Raw genomic sequence first — 23,071 nt, 5'->3', positions numbered from 1 at the left:
TCTCCATGCTTGTCATGTTTGCATTAGAAAACAAAGAACATTCTCATCTTAAATTTGTCCTATGTTGGATGGAGGATTTTTGTTTCATCCCAATCCCAGACTCGTGGTGGAAATCCCCTGAGCTTCCTTTATAAACTGTACATTTCATTTGATTTCGGCAGGAGGGAAAAGTTCCCCACTGTGGCCCCTGCAAACGGAGGAGGTTCAAACAAAGTGCTAGGTGCTAATGAACAGAGTCCTGACAAAGTTTGTTTTCCTGCACCGAACCATGCATATAATGGCTTCATTCAGAAGCAGTGGCTCAGCCATGGAAAGAGCTAGTAAAGAAATCCCAAAGTGTTTGGGTGACCTTCCTGAACTTCATACAAACTCGTTTGCCTTGTGGGCCTAGTCAAGGGAGTTTACATATTCATGAGAGACATGCTGCAGCACCAGGCCAGAGATAGCCTACATGCTATGAATTTCCCTTAGTGTTACATAAAAATTTACAAATTAACAAGAAGCAGAATGAGCAACGTTGGCCCATTTAATATAGTCAGGAAATAAGGACAGCATGACATTGAAGAACTGTATGACATATAAGTATGAACTTTTTGGTTCAAAACAAGAAAATGCTGTGTATAATTACCTGACAGAATTCAATTCAATATTGCTGTTGCGCGTAATATCTGAAGGCTAATAAAAAAGAAAGTATGACTCCTAGTATGTCAATTAATATGTTTATATATAAACATGTTCTAATAACTTCTTGGTATCTGTTTTATACCTTAAGTCATATTCTAGAAATTCAGAATTCCAACATTTTAATGAGAGCTTTGTGCAGGTCATCAGATCCTTGGGATTTGCTCAGATCTTCTCAAAAGGTTCCTATCAATTTCCTTCACAGATCGGGATCCTTTTGCAGTACAACACAAAAAATATAAAAAAAATTAAATATTAAATGCAGCATGTCCTAACAACTAATTATAATATAGAAAATGAAGTAGTAGGAGTAGAAGTCACAACTTCATCATGGTGTGGATGAACTGGAAAGCAGTACCTGTAAGAGCTAATGCCAGGTGAAGTTCCTCTCGTAGCAACTGGAGCACATCTCGGACCCCTTTCTCACCCTAATAACAGCAAAATGTAGTTTTTGTGATGACAGTAAAGTTAAAAAAAAAGTTCTGTTATCATATTTTCAGATGTCTTACCTCACAGGCCAGACCCCACAGGATGGGTCTTCCCAAAAACACAGCCTTAGCCCCCAGCGCCAGGGCCTTTAACACATCTGTACCTGTGCGGATGCCTCCATCCAGATAAACTTCAGCTCTGCCACCCACGGCCTCCACAATCTCAGGCAAGACATCGATCTGAGCTCATACGCAGGCACATTGTGTTGTACATCTAGTAATCACATTTTAGCTTACTTGAACTATTCTTACTTGTGTTTTATTTTTGCATACCGTGCTAGAAAATATGACCCACAAAGACGTCAGAGCAGTAAAAAAGGCTAGTTTCCATAAACCTTTTGACATTTAATAAACAGTATATTTAGGTTGCTATGTTGGAATAAACCAATAACACTGGATAAAAATACAGCAAAAGAATTGTGTGATACCTACAATCAGAGCTTTTAGTCATGCTGCAGTGTCACACCTTGAAGAACCAACACCCAGGCAACACTAACTGAGATGTAATTTTCTGACCACAGTTGTTTACTGAAGAGATAACATGTGGCTTGGAGATCTCCAAAGAATAAGCAGTGTTTACTCTTTCACTAGGCACTTACAGTGGCTGGAACACAATCAAGCTGTCTTGCTCCATGGTTTGACACAAGTATCCCATCAACACCATATTTTAGAGCTTCTCTGGCATCTTCCGCTGCAGCACAGATTCAGTATAAACAAAATGCTGGGATTAAGTTAAACATACACATTTCTCTTCACATAATATGTGAGAGATAAAACACAATGGGGTGTTGTAGGAAAAGGTTCAACAATGGCTTGCTGTGTGTGTTGCGGCAGATTACACGTTTTCTTGTTTAAGTAAGAAAACCTTTTTTAATCTGATTTAAAGAAGCAAGAATTATTTATTTATTTATTTTCTTTTTATTCACTTATTTTTTATTATTATTTTTTATTTGTTTGAATCACAGTTGGTACTATTGTTCTTTATATTCCTTTTATTATATTTTTATGTTTTCCTTTTCTATCTGCATAGAATTAAATTCTGGTTTATGTAAATTCTATTTTTATTATATTTTTATGTGAGCGTCAGTCAAAAAAAGCATTTTGCAACACGCCATACTGTATATGTTTGTGCATGTAACCAATAATATTGAATTTGAATTTATTGTTAAAGCTGCTGTTTAAGATATGAATCACCTTCTGACCAATCAGATATAGGTAAAAATACATGTAAAGGATATCTAAAGAAAGCAATAATATTTTGCCCTGAACTGTTAATACTTCCTTTCATGCTGCCTAAGAAATTATTAAAATAGCTGTGGTTGTTTAAAGTTTTTGTGTGTGTTCCGAGTATATGAGCCATTGAAGATGGTGTCATTTCCCATAAAGACCATTCTTTTTCTATTTCCACATCATAACCCTCAAACTCCATTTACAAAGTGATTTTAGCTCCAGACCGAGCGATATCTGAAAGTTAAAGGCTGATCGCAAAGAAAGATAACAGCGGTTTTAGCCATATGGTCTCCATTACATGTTGGAGCTGCAAACGTCTCTGCATAATTTTCCTACCAATAAGGTATACACTGTATTTAATTAACACACCCTTGCTGACATGCAGCTCACATATCATTTGCGTTTTGATCGGATTATGCAAATCCTTTAGACAGTACATCAGTGGCTTGTTTCCAAAGACCAAAGGCCACAGACTGATGAGCGCAGACACTCTAATCACTCCTCCCAGCTGGAGCACTCACCTCTCAGAACTCCTTTAACCACCAGAGGCAAGGAAGTGATTCCTTTTAGCCAAGCTATGTCCTCCCACTTCAGTGTAGGATCTATGGCCTGAGCCACATACACTGCCAGGCCGCTGTCCTCCCCGTAGCCCTCCTTTGATGAGAATGCTAAATCAGGCGTTTCAAAATTGGCCATCCTGGAAAAGAAAGATTGCAAAAAAAATCACATTTATTTGCAGACTGTTGTTTTTGGTCAGTGTTTAAAAAGCCAGGTTGGGAATTAAGCCAATAGGTAGCACTGCTGATCAAAAGCACTTTGTTGATGCTGCTGCTACATCGTAAAAAGAATTCAGGAAAACATACAAAGGCTGCATCTTGTCATTTCTGGTGGAAAAGGAGTACCATGCATCGTTTTAGTTTTCAGATTGCAATAATGTACCTTGTAGTACAGGACAGGAAGCCTTTGCTTTCATCAGGTTGTTTTCATTAGCCTAATGTAATGAGGGGTAGTGAAGATTAACCAGTTCCTATTAATCCCCATGAGCGACTTACTAATCTACTGTAAGATGTGAGGGGAAAAGTTTCCCTAGTTTTAAAAGCCAGATTTCTGTTCTATAAATACGTAAACCTGTTCAGGGACCACGGTTCATTTTCAAGAGGAAAACAAAGTTGTCTGTGTGGGGCCAAAATTCAGATGGGCTTTTCAAGAAATCTCACAAGACTATCAGCATTAGACACTTACTTGCATGAACTGTAACCATTTAACCAAAATAACCAAAATAACTGATAAAGTAACCATTTTTATCATTGAAACTATGAAAATGTGTTCAAAATTGTCATCTAAGGCAACAATATTTCTTTTTTTAATGTTTTTTTTTAATATTATTTGTTTTTTCCTTAATATTATTTGTTTTACTATGCTAACAGGTTTTTAGCATAGTATTAACAAACTCTATCTGCAGTTACTACCCACAATAATGCTTTCAGATTGGAATAGCAAATTGGAAATCAACTTATCTGACATTTTCAATCAGTATAAACAAACAAATTGTTTTATTGCCATACGTCTGCTATAAGATTAGTCAGGACACTGTTGGGTTTCTGTATGGAACAGTACTGTGACTCTCTATAGCTTTTTTGATAGTATAACACAGTATCTAAATCAATATACTAGACCAAGACTGTTAGTAAAAAGTAGTGTCTACTTTCATACAAGCCATTCTACATCTACTGTGCTGTGTAACATCCCAAATAAACTCAAAGCAGAAGATCCATTTTTTTGGCCTCTGGAAAAAAGTTACTGGCTTAAGGATCACATGGCTATCCCAATCATTAACTGTAAAATCTTTAAAAAAAAATGAGATAACCCTGTTTTTTTTTAGCCATGCCCTTCAGGAAGTTCAAATTCAAGGACCAGGTGAATGTGTTGAGGCAAAAGGGTTAAGTGAATGTTTGAACGAAATGTACATATTTCATAACCTACAAAGAATGGAAATGGATGCACAAGATGTTAAACTGATTAATACATTAACACAACAATATTGAGATTGTTAAAGCATGTTGTTAAAGCACAATGATTATGTTCCAAGGCAAACTGTAGTTATAGTGGTTCTGGACAGACAAAATAGTGCGCTATATTAGTGTCAGGTTTTATTATTTTTATTTGATAATGTTTATGATTAAATTGTCTTTTACTTTACACTTATAAAAGACAATTATTAGAACCACGTGCACATTCATGCAATTATCCAATCAGCCAATCATGATGCAGCAGTACACTGTATAAACTCCCGCAGATACAGGTCAAGAGCTTCACATCAAACATCACAATGAGGAAAAATGTGATCTTATTGACTTGGTTATTAGTGCCAAATGAGCTGTTCTGAGAATTTCAGAAACATCTGAGATAGAGTTTAAATAGAATAGAGTTTATATACAATAGTGAAAGGAGAATAGAACAGCAGAACAGATTGAATGACTCCAGTTGCTAAATTCCTTTAACTAGTAGACTGGCATTGTGTGCAGTTTGCCCTGCAGTAAGCACCCACGTGCACTTTCAGAACAGGTTGTGAAACCCTGTACATGGCACATGAGCATGTTGCGCGTAGGTGCCTCCACTTTTACCTCAAATGAGTGGGCAGCTTGAAGCGATTCCGCACGTCATCACGACGCTTGCCAAGATAAGGTGTGTCCACTGTGACAAAGATACCCTTATACCCTGCCTCTTCAGCCCTCCTAACCAGAGACTCAGTCAGTGATCGGTCTTTGTAAATGTAGAGCTGCATCCAGCGCAGGCCAGCCGGGGCTGCTAGTGCCACTTCCTCTATGGTGGAGGTGGCCCAGGAGCTCAGCATCATACCTGTGCCAGCGGAGTAACAGGCTACAGGAAAGAGACAATAACAAAGATAATAACATTATGTGTTACTTTCATTGTAAAAACCTTTGCTATAAAACAGCAAGACTTTGAAGTAAACGTAAGGAAGCATTTGTGAATACAACTTGACTATTATATACCACAATTACTCCACTACAGGAGACCACAGTGGCTTAGTGTTTAGCATGGTTGCCTTGCAACTCTTGGACTGGGGTTTCAATATCTGTCCTGTGTGCATATGTTCTCCCCATGCTTCTGTTTTCTTTTTTACCCCAATCTTAAGACATGTCTTGTAGGTTGATCGGTATCCCAACACAGAAGCAGTGGCACTGATGGTGATATTAGCATGTAAGTTGAAGCGTTTGTACCATTTGTACCATTGTACCAGACGGGGAGCTGAGAAAAATGGACAATTAAAGGACTTAAGCACTGCTGCATCTGTCTCTTTGTGTACACATGAACCGGGATCTAATTCCCACTGGCACCACTATCAACACATTGTCATATGGCATTGTGGGGAAAATAGAAAACCATTAACGACAGTGAAAGGGCTGTCAGCAGAGATACACCTGTGACACAGTTATTCAAACATTGCTTCTAAGCAACTTCCTTTGCAGTGTCACACATTAACTTCTGAGATTGGATCTTGCCATTTAGACAAAAAAATAAAGGCAAAAATGCCACTTATTACAGATGTTCTTTCATTATTTCATATAAGAATAGAAGAAAATTGCCAAGTTATGTTAACACTTTAATATTGAAAAAAATCTCTTTTGAATGTGATATAGATATCCCTTGTTATATTTTACTTTGTGGAATTATTTTTAATGGCAGATAAATTGCAATCTTTTGCTAGGAAGCTTAGGATTGGAACTATTGGAACTAAAGGTTTCCAGCAACCTTTAGAATCTGTTCATCTGTTTAATTTGAGAAATGGGTGTAATGATGAGATTATTCTCAAACCATAGATAGACTTTGGTGTGAAAGAGTTTAATGTGTGAAATATTCATCCCTGTTTTGTGTAGGGAAGAGGTATAGTCCCTGCTGTAACATCATGTCTAACGCAGTCCTAGAGCTCCACCCCGTGGTGTGTTACATTATTACAACATGGTGTCCACCATTCACTGTGATGTGTCCTAGTGGCATGTCTCACCTCTGGCAGTAGCAGTTTCTCCTTCAGGATGCGCCATTCTCTGCATTGCAGTGGCTGCTACACACACAGGCATGTTCACTCTCTGTCCCAGCACAGTTGTAGACATGTCCACCTCGGACACATCTTTAAGCACGCGTGGGTACAAACGCCACCTAGAGCAGGAAGCAGGAAATACATGCTGATGATAAAGAGGCAGGGGAACATTAATCATAGACTTGGTGTAATTCGTCTCTCAGTGCAGAAGCTGCCTACTTTGCACTACATCAGATCCTTCATATGGTCATTTCTCTAGTTTCTGTTCATATGGTCATTTTTCCCAACTATTCATTTTTATTTATGCCCTAAAGCTACCAGTGCAAATAGACACGATCCCAGTTTGTCTTTTTCCCCCATCCTTATATATTTGTTTTCATTTCATATGTCTTCTCTTCTTCTCTTTCTCATCTTCTTGCCTTCTATTTTCCCTTGATCTCCCACCATATTTGTGTATCTTCTTCTCCTCTTCTGCTTTTCTGCTCATCTCCTCTCCTGGCTTCTTATTCTTTTCCTTCTCTTATGATTCTTTTCTTCCCTACACTTCTCATTTCCTTCTCCCATCATCTCTTCTTATTCTTTTCTCTTGTCTTTTGCTTCTCCTTTTTTAATCAAGGCTCAGATGACTATTCTCTTCTACGTTTCTCTTCTCATCTCAAGAATTTCTTCTCTCCCCTATATTTCTCTTTTCCTCTCCTTATCTTGTCTTTTCATCACCATCTCTCAGTCTCCCTTTCTCTCGTGTTCATCATTGATGGTGTCACAGCGGATTCAGGCATTACACTGGGATTACTGGGAACGAAATGGGAATACACCTTGGATCTCATGCACCATGTAAATCCAAAGCCACTCTTTATCTCCTTTCTCATCGCTTTGGTATTTGTTTGTAGTTTTTCCAGTGTGATGTTACAGCCATTATATAAAGCATGAAGAAAGCTATATTTTGGATACACAGGTTCAATTTGTTGGGCTGTTTTAAGCAGACACATTAATGTGAAGAAAAAAAAAATAGAGCACCATCACAGAGCTCTTAATTGTTGCCTGTCACTGTTAATGGCTGATGTAGTCAGAGTGATCAGGCTAGAGCTGACTAACTACAGCTTCTTTAACTTTACATAATCACTCCCTGGACCCTGAGCTTAATAGTTTGTTCTTGATTATACTATAAATAACGTAGCACAAGGTTTATCGGCATAATGACAGGCTTTTCGCTTTTGTTGACACTGCTTTAGGGCATTTTCCTCTCTTCAGCTGGACTCTGAAGTGTATCCCACTGCCCACACAAGAGAGAACAGCAGGGTAAAGAGAAAAGTTAGTTCTTTGAGAAACCTTTCTGACCTCTTAAACCTATACTGTAGAAGTTGTGAAATGGATTAAAGGTTTATTTCTGCTGTTTGTTGTGAGTGAGTTGGCACTGTGTCATTAACTTGGTGTCTCAAATCAGTTTCCTAAATCTTAGTCATACTGCTTTATATTTCATGCTTGATGCGTCACAACTTCCACCACAGCATGAGACAGTGTTACTTGACTTAGTAATTACAGCTGAGAAAAGGGCTGTATGCTGTGGAAAAACAAGATGCAGAATTTTCACAAATAATTTCAGAAAAAGTTTCTTTTATTATATGCTATGACAGAAGTCTATTCGTTTGATTGATTATATGGCTTCTTTATTACAAGAAGTTCACGTGCGGTGTAGCATGAACACACTGTAACTAGATTTCCAGTTAATAACTTGTATGAATTCCTAAGCAGCACAGGCTTATTGGGTGGTTATTAAAGTGTGGTTTTTACCCGTTCTTTGTCAGAAAAGTCACAGAGCTTTTTTTAAACACCAAAAAACCTATGATTTTTATAATTTATTACTGTGTATCAAAGCACATCAAAAAAATTATTTTCTAAATTCTTCATAAATCATTTCATATTATTTCTTAGAGTCAGGCTGCACAGTCAAACGATAGTGTTACTAACAACAACAACAAAAAAAGGAAACGAAATGGATTTTTGTGTACATTTGTCTTACTCAAGATACTACTTTTTGAAGCACAGAAAATCTCAGCTAAAATTCATAGATATCTACATCTGCATGTTCAAGGCATACAAAACAGATTTTTTTTGTTTTTTGTGTTTTTTGTGTTCATGTTGGATAGAGCAAAAGCTTTGACATTACACCATCACATACCTTTTGAAAGCTGCTACATTATCAGCTAGTGATTCCTGCTGATCTGCTCCAGAGAAATAATAATCAAATACCGCTTTGGGTAAGATTTTTTTAGCCTGGTGCTCAAAATCACTCACACACACTGGCTTGTCTGACATGTTTCCTGAAAAAATGACCCTTCATCTGTGTCTCTCTTTCTCTCTGCAACATTGCAGAGAAATCAACAGCTCACCTATAAATAATTAACTCCAAAAACTTTGGGGAGTTTCACAAATGTTTATCTACTGAGGGTCGATGTAGCTGTAAGGTAAATGTAAAGCGTCCATGCACACGTTGAACAGCGCAAAAGGTTTGAATAAAAATCAATACCATGTGTTCTCTGTGTTAAAAATAAATAAAAAAGGATGAACCCTGCAACTTTGCATTAGCAGCTATTCATAGATCTTCATGCAAAAAGGAAAAAGCAATCTAGACAAGCTGCCCATTATGTCTGATTAAATGTGTGATTAAAAGGAGTCATTCGTAATTGGGTTAATAGGCATATATTTCTCAAGAGGAAAGAGTTCCCTCTGTGCACATCCTGCACCACACTGCTGTGTAGGTTGTAGGCTGTTAATATTCCTGGCGGTAAAGATCCTTCTCGCTATATAGCCTCCTCTGCAGCTTTATGTAAGAGTATTGCAGTGTTCTTCTCATCTCTGTATCCCACACATCATGAGTTCAGAGGACGTTATCTAAACTTTCATCGAACTTTATATCAAAGGAAAAAATAGAAAAGGTGCCAAATGTTTGATTTACATTTGTTTTTCAGTCAATGACCTTTTTTAGTTAAGAAAATAAAACTTGACCCTGCATTATGACATAATTTTAAATATTAACAGTATTTCCATGTGGACCATACAGTACTGTACTGACTGCAATGCCATCAGTAAGTGTACAAATGAACGAGACAAAAACATGATTAACAGTTTATATTCCAAATTTTAACAGTCAATAGTATAAAATGCATGTGACAGGTTGGCAAAGCATCACGTAAACACTATCTGGCTAATATAATCTGGCAATGAATTAATTTCTGGAAAATGTTGCTGGAATTATGTGCTACCAAATGATCAGCTGTTTCCATTTTCATTGCTCTAAAAATAACTTTTTCCAATATACTGCAAAAACACAAAGAAAATAACATGCAAATCCAAAACACACAAACCTCCAAAAACACCCAACAAATTAAAATACTGCCTATTTTAAGCTTTACTCATTCAAACATACAATTCTTGGGTGATACATGATATTACATTGCTATAGTAACATAGCTGCCAACCTTTACATACACATTTTTCTAGGATCAATGTAAATTAAAGTCAGAATTTATGAATAGGAGTTATAATTTAGAAATAAGAACAGATCATTTTCTGGCCAATTTTTTTTAACTTTCCACTATTAACTGCCTCTGGCAGCCCTGCCCCCTTCCCCCAGCTCATAAGGTGATTTTAATTTCATTAATGTATAATAAAATGAATCAGTTTATATTTAACTCAGCTAGCATTAGACTTGTATACACGTAACATCAGTTAACTACAGCACATTTATCAGGAACTCTAAATTTATCAGCAAAACAGAAAGGTTTGCGTGGTCCTGAGTAGGCACAGTGATGCTGCATATTAACTGAATTTCTATTGTTTCTGTGGGGAACATGACATTTTATTAAAAGGATAAAGATGAGTCAGATTCTGTCAGTTTCAGCAGAACACCACATCAACAAAGTCTTCATATCGTTCAATAAAATTCAGCATTGTCATGCTCTTTGTTATGCTTTTTTTTTGCTGTCGATCTGGTAAATATGGTGTACAAATATGTACTGTAACCTACCAAGAGAATAACAGAAATAGACATCTTGGGTATATTTGCAGCATTGCTAGGCTTACTTCAGAACACACGCACATGAAGGAGACTCGAGGAGAATTTGGCTCAACAGCAGCAAACCTTTTCCTGATTTCACCACTGAGAACATTATTACACCATTCCCTATTCACCTTAAAACTGAATTGGTGGAAATGTTTGGTTTCTTGTCTTGTTTAAGGCTGTTGGATGTAGTTTATCATAGATTTCTCAAATGGTAAATTGCAAGCTGGGAAAAATCCATATTGTACAAGCCTACACACAACAAAAGTAGCGGCCTGACAGCACCATTAAAACACCTTTGTATACAGAGTATTGCATATTGTAACTACATAGTCTTAATGAGTGCATGGAACCTGTTAGCAGAGATCAGTGATTAGGAGTTTTTAAATACTTATGCACACATTAAAAAACACTGAGAAAGTCATACAGAGCCAAGTTTCTCAATGTGACTCAAAGGGGTTCATAAAGCACACTCAGGGGTTTTGTGATTTTCTTATTTTGGTACAGCAATGGAAACTACAATCCAACATTACCACAGTTATTACACCAATAAATATTGTAAGCAGTATCTAATGACTAATGTTTTTTCTAATGTTTTAATAAACAGTTCAGGGGAAAAAAATCTGGCTCTAATAAATTTGCAAAATTGTACAAGTCTAAATAAAGTAGCTATGTTTTTTGTTTCTGTTTGGAAAATAAATCTGTTGAGTTAAATAGGTCTCTAAAAATGGGACTGCTAAAGACTTGAATACCCCTGATGTAGAGCATCCAGCTTACAATCTATAATGGACACTGATGATGATGATGAGGATTCTTCAGTGCCTTCTGTATCAGATGGCTTCACTTTCACTGAAACTTTTACAAAAGCAGTTTCAGGCTCTGGAATGTAAAAGCATGTGCTTGTATATATCTATATCAGCTTTTGTTTTAACTATCAACAACGATGTGAACAAAAACCCATTCCACTTGCAGCATTATTTGTACATGTACCTCCTAACTACAAAATACAAATATTAAACAGGTTTTTGGAGCAATCTTAAAATTAAATATATACTTTAAATAATTTTTCTTTTCATTTTAAGAGCATTACAGCCACTTGCTGTGTGATGTATCCTTGGCAAAAGTTTTGTTTATAAGCAAATACAAATGTTTTCTCCTAATTTACACACAAAAATACTGGAATCCACAGTTGGGGTTTGACAGAAACATGGCTTGGCTGGGAAAAACAGATAAGAAAGTGGAGATACATGTTCGGCACTTACAGTGCTGCATTTAGCTTTGTGGACTTGCTGTATTTTAGTGTAAAACTGCATTTCAGAATTCCAGCCTGTGCATAAGTGTTATGTGGCCTCAGGACTGATTGGACCCTGAGGTTTCCTTTTCCGCACTAAGGTCTCAGCAGATTGCTCCACGTTACCAGCTGCAGCTTCAGTGCCTGGGCTTCCTTCCTCCTCTGTGAGCTCTTCCTCTCCAGACACCCGTTCACTCTCATTGTCCAGATCAGATACATGCTTCTCCTCTGTCAGAGTGTCGTCAACTTCATCCTCAGATCCTTCGTCATTCTGAAGTACAACTGTACAGGCAGAGACATGAGTGGATAAGATAAAGTGTAGAAGTGCATTTTTGTAATATACTATACAACACTGCAGCCATCGGTAACAAACCAAATTGATTATAAAGATACACATGCTAATCACAGAACCAGATGGCTCCATGCTATCAGTATTAATAACAAAACACTGATACTTAGCTACAGACAGTTTGGGTTTACACAGACCTAGTGGCGTGTATAAGCTTACTTTATATGCTTACATTTAAAATAGCATATAATGTATATACTGTATGTATAGTATAATACTAAAAAAATATTATATGTTCTCACAGCACAATCCTCCACGTTCTTTACCTGTCAACAAAGATGAAAAACAAAAGGAAGTCTGCAGTGACGGCTAAATAGTATCTTCTAAATCGCCCCCCCACCCCCAACACAAACAACCAAAGAGACCACAGTCTCAACTACTTGTTTTTTGGTACATAGATTCACAAGTCAAAGTTTATCTAGATAAGTGCACTGCAGAGCAAAAGTGCTCGGCCCAAAGCATGTCTTTTTATTACACCAAATGTCCTTTCTGCTGGCTGAATCTGATTCATATGTTCTAAATGCTGCTTTAGAAGGCAGTAAAGCACCCGTTACTGCTATCAAATTCTATATTGTATATGTTGGCAGCTTTGTAAAGTCAATATTGAATGTCATACAAAAATGGGGAAAAGCAACTTTATATACAGGTGCCTCTGATAGTAATAGAAAGGCAAAACCCATTCTTGATATACACTGAAGATATCCCACTCTCCATCACACAATTTTGGAATATGTGCCTGCCATATTTTCTTGAGACCCAGGTGTGCAAGCTGATTGTTTAACAATTAATTGCACTGTTGACTACTTTTGGTTTCAGCCCTGAGTTTCACTCATGAAGATCGCATTTGCTGTTAAACAAAAAATACCAAACAAAAAAAACAAAAACAACAGTCAGTGACATCAGCAACAACCTACACAGGGCCAGACTGGAATTAACAAAGAAATACAGAGATAAAGTTATCACACAAAAATGAATCTTTGCCAAAGTGATGGAAAGGCTAAAGTGTAGAAAAAGAAAGGAGGTGATAATGATCCAAAACATACAAGCTCATAAGTCAAGCAGAGTGGAGGTAGTGTCATGGCTTGGGCTTGCATGACTGTTTCTGGAACAGGACCACAAATCTTTATTGATGATTGAATTCATTCTGCCGCTACCATGAGTTACAACGTCTACAGAAACCTTCTGTCTGCCAAATTACAGAGAATTGAATCAGATCTAATTTAGAGGCACTTGATCATGCACCAAGACAATGACACAAAACACATTGCTAACACAACATTGCACTTCATCAGGGGTTTTAAACTGATCAAGTGATCAAGTCAATCATCAGCTTAAACTAAGTGAGCAGCACTTCAGCTCCTGAAAGGAGACTAAGGAAGAAACCCCCAAAATAAACAACTACTGAAAGATGCAAAATGACAAAAGAAGAATGCTAAAGTTTGGTCAGGTTACTGGGTCATCACCTTGATTACGTTATTGCAAGCAAGAGATTCTGTGACCAAATATTAAGGGTTATTTTTTGGGATTTACTTTAAGAAATTTACATATAGAAAACGCTCATCTCGTATTCATTTTTTGAGACGTTAAGCTCAAATGAATTAGTCTACCTGAAATAAAAGTTTTCCTGACACCCCCGTTCTGGAAATAAAATCAACAAGCAAAAGAAATGTTTTAACATCAGATTGCACTTGTTTCTGGATTCATTTGCCTATTTTCTCATATATATTAATTTAGGTCTAGTTCAGTCTTGATATATGGCACATTTGGTAAACTGACAATAGGTACAGCTATACTATAATTTTAACATACTGTATGGCACTAGTGATCTTATCCATCTTACCAGTTTTATCCTCTTTGTACTTTGATCTAGATGGGCAAATGCAGTCTGCGATCAGTACCAGCATCTGTTAGAAATGCACAGCAGATTTAGGAGTACTGACAAAAGTTCTTATACAATGCAAGGTTCCAGTTCCACCCACTTTATTCCCAAACGTGCAGTATAATAGATAATCATTACACAACCAACAGTTGTATAACACTTTTGCTGAACACCTTTATTTTCTTACATAATTCCTAATGCTGCAAGTCATTATCCCTTTGTGGTAATAGAACCATCATTACATTAGAACTGAGAAAGTCATGTACATTCTCTTCCAAATGTTAAAGCCTTTATAGGGTCCTTTAACTTTTACAGGATTGTGAAAAAGTTATGCTTGAAACACGTTCACTAAAATAATCATAATCATACTCATTCTTTCACCAAGCTGGATTTAGGTCATTTTTACTTACCAGGCCAAGAAGAAGGCCCAGGAACAGCGTGACAATGGCAAAGATTAGATAAGAGCTCCATGAAGGAATGCCAAGAGTGGTGGTTAGGTATGTGTGGATTTGCTGAATTGAATAAAAAGATAGTGAGGATGATTCATTGACATAGATAGCTTGAAATGTGGTACAAGTTTTTAATATTCACAAATTAAAGGTCTAGATGATTGTCAGTTTCTTAGTGTTTATTCAGTTTTTATATCACAGAACTGTTGTATTTGATTCCCAAAGCTTGTTGATTAATTTTCTATAACAGCAATTTTTCTATATTAAAACAAATTAAAAGAAATTGCATATTGAATGTTCTGAATAATATGAAGCTACTAATAAACAGATTATAAAACAATATCTAATTGCTGATATGGTGAAATTTCTGTAAGAAAGCATTTATTTAACGTTCATGGTAAGACTCTACAGGTCAGTGGTTTGTATCAGTCAGCTGGTTCTTCTGTATTTTCTACCATGGGGAAGTTTAAGGACAGAGACTTTTGTAGCTGTAGTCTTGGCAACAAGACCAGCAGCATTTTCCGCTCTGTTATTAACTTCAAGAGAAACTGAGGCAATGACTGTCATAATATAAGTGATAAAAGGAACAAATTTGTCTTGCAGATGTTCTGGTACAAAATGTAACCATTAGCAATTTGCTGTAATATTGGAGGAACAAAAAACACCTCAGGATGTGCCGTTATAGGAAAATAATCCACAACACAGAGATCCTTATCACACCACCTTTGTTGTCTTTGTTGTTTACCTCCTATACAAACATCCAATAAAATGTATCATACCCGAATCCAAACAGAGAGGCGGAACAGACCAGCCATTCCTGACATTCTGAAATAAAAATGAAAATATATTTAAACAATAATTGATTAACAACAGCACAAACAGCCTCAGATTTGCTCGAAACATCTCTGGTATGTGATGACTCAATTGAGTGCTGAACACATCTAACTGAAGAGACATGGAGAGAGATGAATGTATTCTTTACAAGATCGATGATGGTGATTTCCATCCGGGCAGCGGCTCCACAGCTTTCCACTTTTTTTGAACAATGTATGCTTGGATTTCGTCAAAGGCCCGTGATGACATGTATCTTCTGAAACTTCCATCTTTAGCACTGCAGTAGACAGGAGATGAGTGTTTGACCACAGACTATAAAATGAGGTATGATTATATTCCACAGAGAGGTAGTCAAGCAGATATTAACCAAAAACAAAGCAGACTGATGACTGATTGCTCTCTTAAGGAGAGATCTAGTGATGTATTGTATATACAAGCTATGAACACATTGTGTTCTACCTGACAATTTGTTTATTTAACACATAAATTAACCGAGATAGAGCTCTACTTCCATTATTAAACTGCTAAAATTAAGATTTACTCATGCCTGTGAGTGCCAAGCAATACACATTTGGGGGAGAATTCATGGCTACATCCCAAACCATTTACTGTACATTAAATAGTATTTGTGCAACACCCAATCAACAAAATGGGTCAAATTTGGTAATAAAAATGGTTGGTGTATATATCATTTTGTTAATTATCTGGTCTAGTTTGTGAAGCATCCTGTGGCAAAACTACTTCATTAGACTAAAAATGCATCTGATGCAAAATGAAACAGAATGTTACAAAAACACAAACACTTTCTCTGCTGTATATATTGTATTGTATCGTATTATATCAAATATATCAAATGATGCAGGCTTCTTTTCAATTAAAATAAAAGTGCTTAGTGTTTTCAACATCATACAATGTTCAAACTTAGAACTCTGGAGACTTACTGAAAGATAGTTGGTAACGAGGTGACTAGAAAGCGCCCACTCAGGCCTGCAGAACAGAGCAACACAGGGCAGGAGAGAGAGAATTAGTTATTACAGAAATATATATAGCAGAGGGTGTAATGCAGCTCTAGGTCCTACAGGCTCATCTCGCGAGTGTGGGAGTTTCATACTGCTTCAATAGTGGAGCTGTAATTCAAGTAAAGTAACTCAGTTTTTTTGATAGTGAACTGTCTCATTTTCACCCAGCAGCTGAGGTCTCCTCAGACATCCGTCTTTTGCAAGCAGTGTGTAAAAGGCAGCCTCAAAGAGACAGTGTGGCTTGGGTTTGTTATTTGCAAGAACACACTAAAAGAAAGAAGTCTTCTTTCTTTCATGGCCAAAAATATGCACACGCAATCAGCTTTCCAGCATTGGAGAGAACTAAAGGAGCGGGAAGCTGGCCGCATATTCACAGATGAGTCAATAACTCCCGAGCTAAACGCTGTTACTACACATATAATACCTCTTTTCTATCGTAGTAATGTAGAGAGGCAGCTACAACCGCATTTTGCTAGTAACAGCATTTAGCTCAGGAGTTATTGACTCGGGAAACTCGAATTTGTGAATATGGGGCCAACTTTACTTAAGACGCTGAGGTTGCTTTTTTCCTTCTCGATAAGTAAGTAACGTTGGTTTTGCTTTGTTTCACAGAACTAATATATGCCGTCCTTTGCATGATTATGCTTGTGTCATTTTTGCTTGTTTGTTTATCTGCAATCGTATTGTTCTTCCCTTCAGCTATGATAAAGACACATTTCTTTCCATTAGTTGCCTGGGTTGCGTATGTATGTATGGGCGGAGCTATCAATACAGGGGTGGGGCCCATTTGGGTTAGGGGCGTGTTTGTTTTGGTGATTTCAAATGTCAACATTGGCTTTCAAACAACGGAGACCCCACCTTTAACTATAGTTTATCACACCTGAGTTCAATTTCTCTAGCCACACCCAGGCCTGATTATTGCCACACCTGTTCACAATCAAGAAATCACTTAAATAAGACCTGACTGACAAAGTGAAGTAGACCAAAAGATCCTCAAAAGCTACACATCATGCAGAGATCCAAAGAAATTCAGGAAGACATCATTATCCGCAAATGACAAAAACATGGAACAGTGGTGAACCTTCCCAGGAGTGGCCGGCTGACCAAATTTACCCCAAGAGTGCAGTGACGACTCATCCAAGATGTCTCAAAAGACCCCACAACATCCAAAGAACTGCAGGCCTCACTGCAGGCCTCAGTTAAGGTCAGTGTTCATGACTCCACCATAAGAAAGAGACTGGGGAAAAATGGTTCCAAGACAAAAAACGCTGCTGAGCAAAAAGAACATAAAGGCTCATCTCAGATTTGCCAGAAAACATCTTGATGATCCCCAAGACTTTTGGGAAAATATTCTGTGGACTGACAAGACAAAAGTTGAACTTTTTGGAAGGTGTGTGTCCCATTACATCACTGCATTTCAGAAAATGAACATATATATACACACAGATACATATGCAGTGTCACTTGAAAGTTTGTGAACCCTTTAGAAATATTTTGCAACACCTTCAGATTCTTTTAAGTAAACAGCGTGAATGCAATCAAACAAATGAGCCATGTGTGTATGTGTGTATATATATTTTACTACTTTTTAAATTATTGAGAAATATGATCTATGATCTGAGACTTGAAAAAGTATGTGAACCTTTAATTTCAGTATCTGTTGTGAGCCCTTTTGCAGCAATAACTGTAAATAAAGATTCTAGTAACTGTTTGTTCAATCCAATTTTCTCATTCCTTAGAACAGAAGAGCTTCAACACTGGGACTTTGATGGGTGTCCTCACATGAACTGCTTGCTTCAGGTCTTTCCACAATTTTTCTTTTGGATTAAACTCAGGACATTGAATTTTCCATTCTAAACATTATCTTTGTTCCTCTTTATTCATTCTTTAGTAGACAGACTTGGGTGCTTGGGCTCATTGTCTTGGTGCATTTTTTCTTGGTATACACTTCATGAACCAGGACATGGTCTTTTCATTTTCCTTTAGAATTCACTGGCATAATTCTGAATTCATTGTTCCATCAATAAAGGCAAACTGTCCTGACCCAGATTCAGCAATACAGGCCCAAAGCATGATACTACCACCATCATGTTTCACAGACAGTATAAGGATCTTATGGTGGATTTAAGTATTTTCCTTTCTCCAAAAATAATGCTTCTCAAGATTTATTTTGGTCTCATTCCTCCACAAATTATTTTGTGGCTTGTCCACATGATCTTTAGCAAACTTCATAGACAGCAATATTATTTTGGAGAGTAGTGCATTTCTCCTTGCAACTCTGCCTTGCACACAAAGGTTCTTCAGTGTTCACCTGATGGCAGACTCACAAACATTAACATAAGCCAAAGTAAAAGAGGCCTTTAGTTGCTTAGAAGTTACCCTGTATTCCTTTCTGACCCAACAGACAATTACATGTCAATGACAATTCATCTTTTGGAGGGATCTTTGTTGGTTGATCACTTCTGGTATGTACCAATGGTCTTAAATTTCCTCCATTTGTAATGAATCTATATGACTGCAGATTTGTGGAGTCCAAACTCTTTAAATATGATTTCGTAAACTTTTATAGCCTGATGGGCAACAATAACTCTTTTTCTGATGTCCTTGGAAATCTCCATTGTTTTTGCCATGATCCACTTCCACAAACACGTGTCATGAATATCAGACTTTGATATATCTCTGTTCTTTAAATAAAATAAAGCACTCATGGAGACGGATAGATGGACTCCAATTTGACCTTGAAAGTAAATACTAATCCTAGAGGTTCACATAATTTTGCCTCTCACAGATATATAAAATAATGTTTTGGGTTATATGTATGCAGAAATATAGAAATTTCAGAAATATTCTAGCAACACACACACACACACACACACATATTTATATAGAGAGACAGAGAGAGACACAGAGAAAGAGATTATGCAAAGCCTCTACAATACACACTGGATGATGTGTTACTATAGAAACAATAAGATATTAGAAGAAATGGGTTTTTGTACAACTCCAGGCAGCCAGCACTACCGGCAGAGCTGTAAGGCTAGTAAAAAATGCAATCAACACCTTCTGAGTAATTGGATTCAAGACTAGTCAAGACCAGCACTATTGTAAATTAGCACATATTTTAACACAGTATATGTATAAGTAGAATTAGGTTTAAGACATAGGTTATAATATATATATATATATATACACACACACACACACATTTTTTTTGGTTTGGTTTTTATTATAGGTAGTCTGAAATCATCTGAAGTAAAATAGCCATCTTTAGGCTGCTGTTTGTATACCAAATGCCCTTAACTATTCACCTACCCCGTCCTTCCCCAATTCCCCTGGCTCTCCTCCCCCAGGTTAGTCTTTACCAAGGTTATTCAGTGTCCTTTTGAAAGATTGGTTTTAACATGCAGTTGACCTGAGCTTTCTATTTTAGAGATGCACACACTGATAGGTAGACCACATTTCTACTCCCCAAATAAGCCTTATATTAATGGTGATTTGTTAACTTAAAGAACCTGTAGCATGTAGTAATATAACAAGGGGAATGCTTATTCAACACCCAGGTACCAGAATACACTGACAATATACAGTATAGTGTTATAAATTCTCATTCCCATTATGACATAAGCCAAAAACACAAGCTCGGCAACAATAAGACTCAATACAGTTCTCACTTGTTTCATTTGCAACAAACATGACCTACAAATACTAATACAGTGTGATTATTCAGAAGGTTAAAATTAGTCACAGTTGCTTCATCTGCTTTCTAAAGTGTCTGACAGTGAAACCTTGTGATTTCTCACAATGTGCTACATTAATAAGGTAAATTCTGTGTGTTGGTTCATTGTATGCTAAAACACAAGTTGAGTTACTTGGAGTCCTAATTCAACATAGTGATTTGTAGAAGGCTTGTATTTTAAAATAAATAAGAAAGATAGATACACATCAGTTGGATCAGCATTGTAGCTGCAGGAACCTAAGCCTAGAAAATGTTGCATAAAGACTTAATGTACAATGATGTGGATACACCATTTTTGCCAGCATCACTATAAGTAAATACACTCCTGCTAAATAATTAACAAGAGTTTTAAGTATGCTGCTCCCACAACATATTATGTCAAATTTGGGACTCATGTAAAGACTTTATTACACTGCGTAATTACAGTACTCTTTTAATGTTATAACTTCAAATCAATCAACCAATCAAATCTTGACTGCTTCTATAACAGTGATGTTGATATAATGTGATGATGTGTAAAATCTCCATGTAAAATTATGTGATGAATATGATTATCACATTCTGCTAATTTATCAATCCATGCAGTGAACTTGAGGAAATCTTCAAAAACAATTAATTTAGTATGTTTCTTGTTACATTTTGCCATTTCCAATACCATATTTGCAGCTGCCCCATAAGTTTTGTGTCATCGTATGTTATCCTCCTATTGATGGCATTTATGCGTATTGTAAAGATTTAAGAAACCTCAAAAATACCTGACATGGCCAGAACTTTGTCATTAGGTGTCTCTGGTCACAGTGACGTTACTTTGGCAGCCTGTGTACAGATTCTAAGATAACTGGTCTTAACTGAAGTCCAAAGAATTTATAAAAGAAAAAAATAAATATTTAGTGCATCCTGGACGCTTTTCTTACTATATTACCTCAACAAAGAGATTGAGGGTTTTTAGACTGAGGGTATTCTTGGTCTGTGACTTAGTGAACAAATACCACCAGCATGTATTTATTCAAAGGCTTCAAATAACTTTTATTAAGTAAGAAATCTTAATGCATTTGGGGCATCTGTGAAATATCTTAAATGTAAATTTACAATGTGCAATTTTGCTCTGCTGCAGAAATACTGGACCTTGAAATACCTAGTTTGTTGTCTCAAAAAAAAAAAAAAAAAAAAAAAAAACACAAATCACCTTTGTTGAATCAGATTTGTACCATTTTCCCAAGTAAATCAGGCTTTACACAATTCATAGTCATGGCTTTGATATGTCATGGCCGAGGCATAGTACTTCATGGTCATCTCATGCTTTTGGCCTGTAAACATTAAGTTGTGGCTATGCCTTAATTAAACAAATAAGTATTTTCTATAAATCTTAACTTGTAACGAAATTGAGACAGAAGTAACTTTGATTAAATAGTAAAAGGGTTATATATACCAATCTGGCAACACACAGTTCAATAGCTGAGCTGCTGCTGCTACTACAGAGGCCTGTGTTATTGTCCTGTTATAAACCTGAATAATTTTTCAACTTCCACGCCGTCTGCAAAACCGAAAGGAAACTAAATGACACACCTGGTTGTTGTGTGACATCAACATTTCCCACTGATATCCCCAGACTGTGGCTCTGTTTGGCAAAAGCCTCCCAGTCGTTCTGAATGTGCTGACACGCTGGACACCACGGGGCGTAGCTGTGGGAACATAAACAGCACCATTACCTCTAGCTGGAAAGGTTCTCAGATAAAACCAGAAAGTAGTGTGCAGAATTATACAACCACAACAGCAAGGCAACAAAATTAGCTACATTCTATTAGCTAGCACTGTATGCTAGCTCTCCCATAAATAGTGTATACATGCATACATGCAGTATACAATATAATAAGAATATAAATGCAGTGTGTAGTGTATACTATATATACAGTATGCAGTAAAAATATATAACAGTGTATACTATATATACAGTATGCAGTAAAATGTCTCAATGATACAATGTTACATGACTTCCGCTCTGTGCAGGAGATAAAAGGTACCACAGTGGGCGTGGTGTCATAATCTAAAGCTGTCGGTTATTAAACTCGCAGTTCATTTAATACTGAATTATTATAATAATGATAATAATAATAATAATCTGTTGGACTACTCACAATTTTAACATCCACTCGCCCTCCAGAATAAGTGTCCAGTTTGAGTCAGCGACTGTCAACACGCTGCTCTCGGTTTGAGCACTGACATTCATTAAAACAGGGAAAAGTGAAACAAACCAAAACATGTTTCTTAAAAGCTGCAGCAGCTGCTGTGGACGCTTCTGTCCCGCCATATTGTCTGCACACACGTATGACTGTCAGAGACCTGAACTGCCTCGCCCTCTGTTTAATAAGGTGTATTACACGCCTTACGCAGATTTCTGGCTACTTTGGCACCGAATATGGTAGTATCTGGTTGGTTGTAATGGCTCCCATGTCGTGTTTGTCAGCAAAATGTCCCGCCTAAGATTCACCAAACGCGCCACTTTCAGTTTGAATCCTCCAGTTGTTTTCACAGACCCCGCCCCAGCTGCCTGTGATTGGCTAGAAAAATGATTGACGTCTCTCATTATTCAACAGCGACAGATCTATGTAGTATCCATGACGATGTATCGTCTGAAATTCAGTAAAAATAAGGTGTTTCCATTAATATTCATATGAATTTCATAAATATAAAAGGCCTACATTACTGTCGACTTTGGTATCTCTGCACTATAGTTAAAAAAAACAAACATAGAAATGCAAGCACTGAACAGCACTGAACAATAACAGCATTTGTGTGCAGTTTGTACTAGCAAACAACTGAAAGAATAAACCATCTAAATGCCCCAATGCACACCTTTAGTGTCAACACATGACCTTCACTTATTCATCCTTTCAACCTATCTGGCAAGTTTCCAAAACAAACAAAAAGAGAAACAAACAGACAGACATACAAACAGACAGACAGGCAGACAGACAGACAAACAAACAAACAAACA

At 36.9% G+C, this 23,071-nt stretch overlaps 2 protein-coding genes across 2 annotated transcripts; both read right to left on the bottom strand.

The window, feature by feature from the left end:
* Nucleotides 1–500: 500 nt before the first annotated feature.
* Nucleotides 501–8,813, bottom strand: hao1 (hydroxyacid oxidase (glycolate oxidase) 1). The gene is made up of 8 exons (XM_060879487.1): nt 8,639–8,813; nt 6,427–6,578; nt 5,024–5,279; nt 2,921–3,096; nt 1,769–1,860; nt 1,191–1,349; nt 1,040–1,109; nt 501–895 (listed from the first exon to the last, which is right to left on the bottom strand). Exons 1-8 carry the CDS (start codon nt 8,773–8,775, stop codon nt 828–830), a joined length of 1,110 nt encoding a protein of 369 aa, XP_060735470.1. The 5' UTR covers nt 8,776–8,813; the 3' UTR covers nt 501–827.
* A 760-nt stretch (nt 8,814–9,573) lies between these two features.
* tmx4 (thioredoxin-related transmembrane protein 4) lies at nt 9,574–22,607 on the bottom strand. Its single transcript, XM_060879488.1, has 8 exons — nt 22,212–22,607; nt 21,643–21,758; nt 16,263–16,308; nt 15,470–15,598; nt 15,267–15,312; nt 14,449–14,550; nt 14,000–14,063; nt 9,574–12,092 (listed from the first exon to the last, which is right to left on the bottom strand). Exons 1-8 carry the CDS (start codon nt 22,382–22,384, stop codon nt 11,860–11,862), a joined length of 909 nt encoding a protein of 302 aa, XP_060735471.1. The 5' UTR covers nt 22,385–22,607; the 3' UTR covers nt 9,574–11,859.
* Between the last annotated feature and the right edge of the window lie 464 nt (nt 22,608–23,071).

This window comes from Tachysurus vachellii, chromosome 10 (genome assembly GCF_030014155.1).
Source record: "Tachysurus vachellii isolate PV-2020 chromosome 10, HZAU_Pvac_v1, whole genome shotgun sequence".
NCBI lineage: Eukaryota > Metazoa > Chordata > Actinopteri > Siluriformes > Bagridae > Tachysurus > Tachysurus vachellii.
The sequence above is the reverse complement of the archived record's forward strand: the minus strand, read 5'-3'. Positions and strand labels throughout refer to the sequence as shown.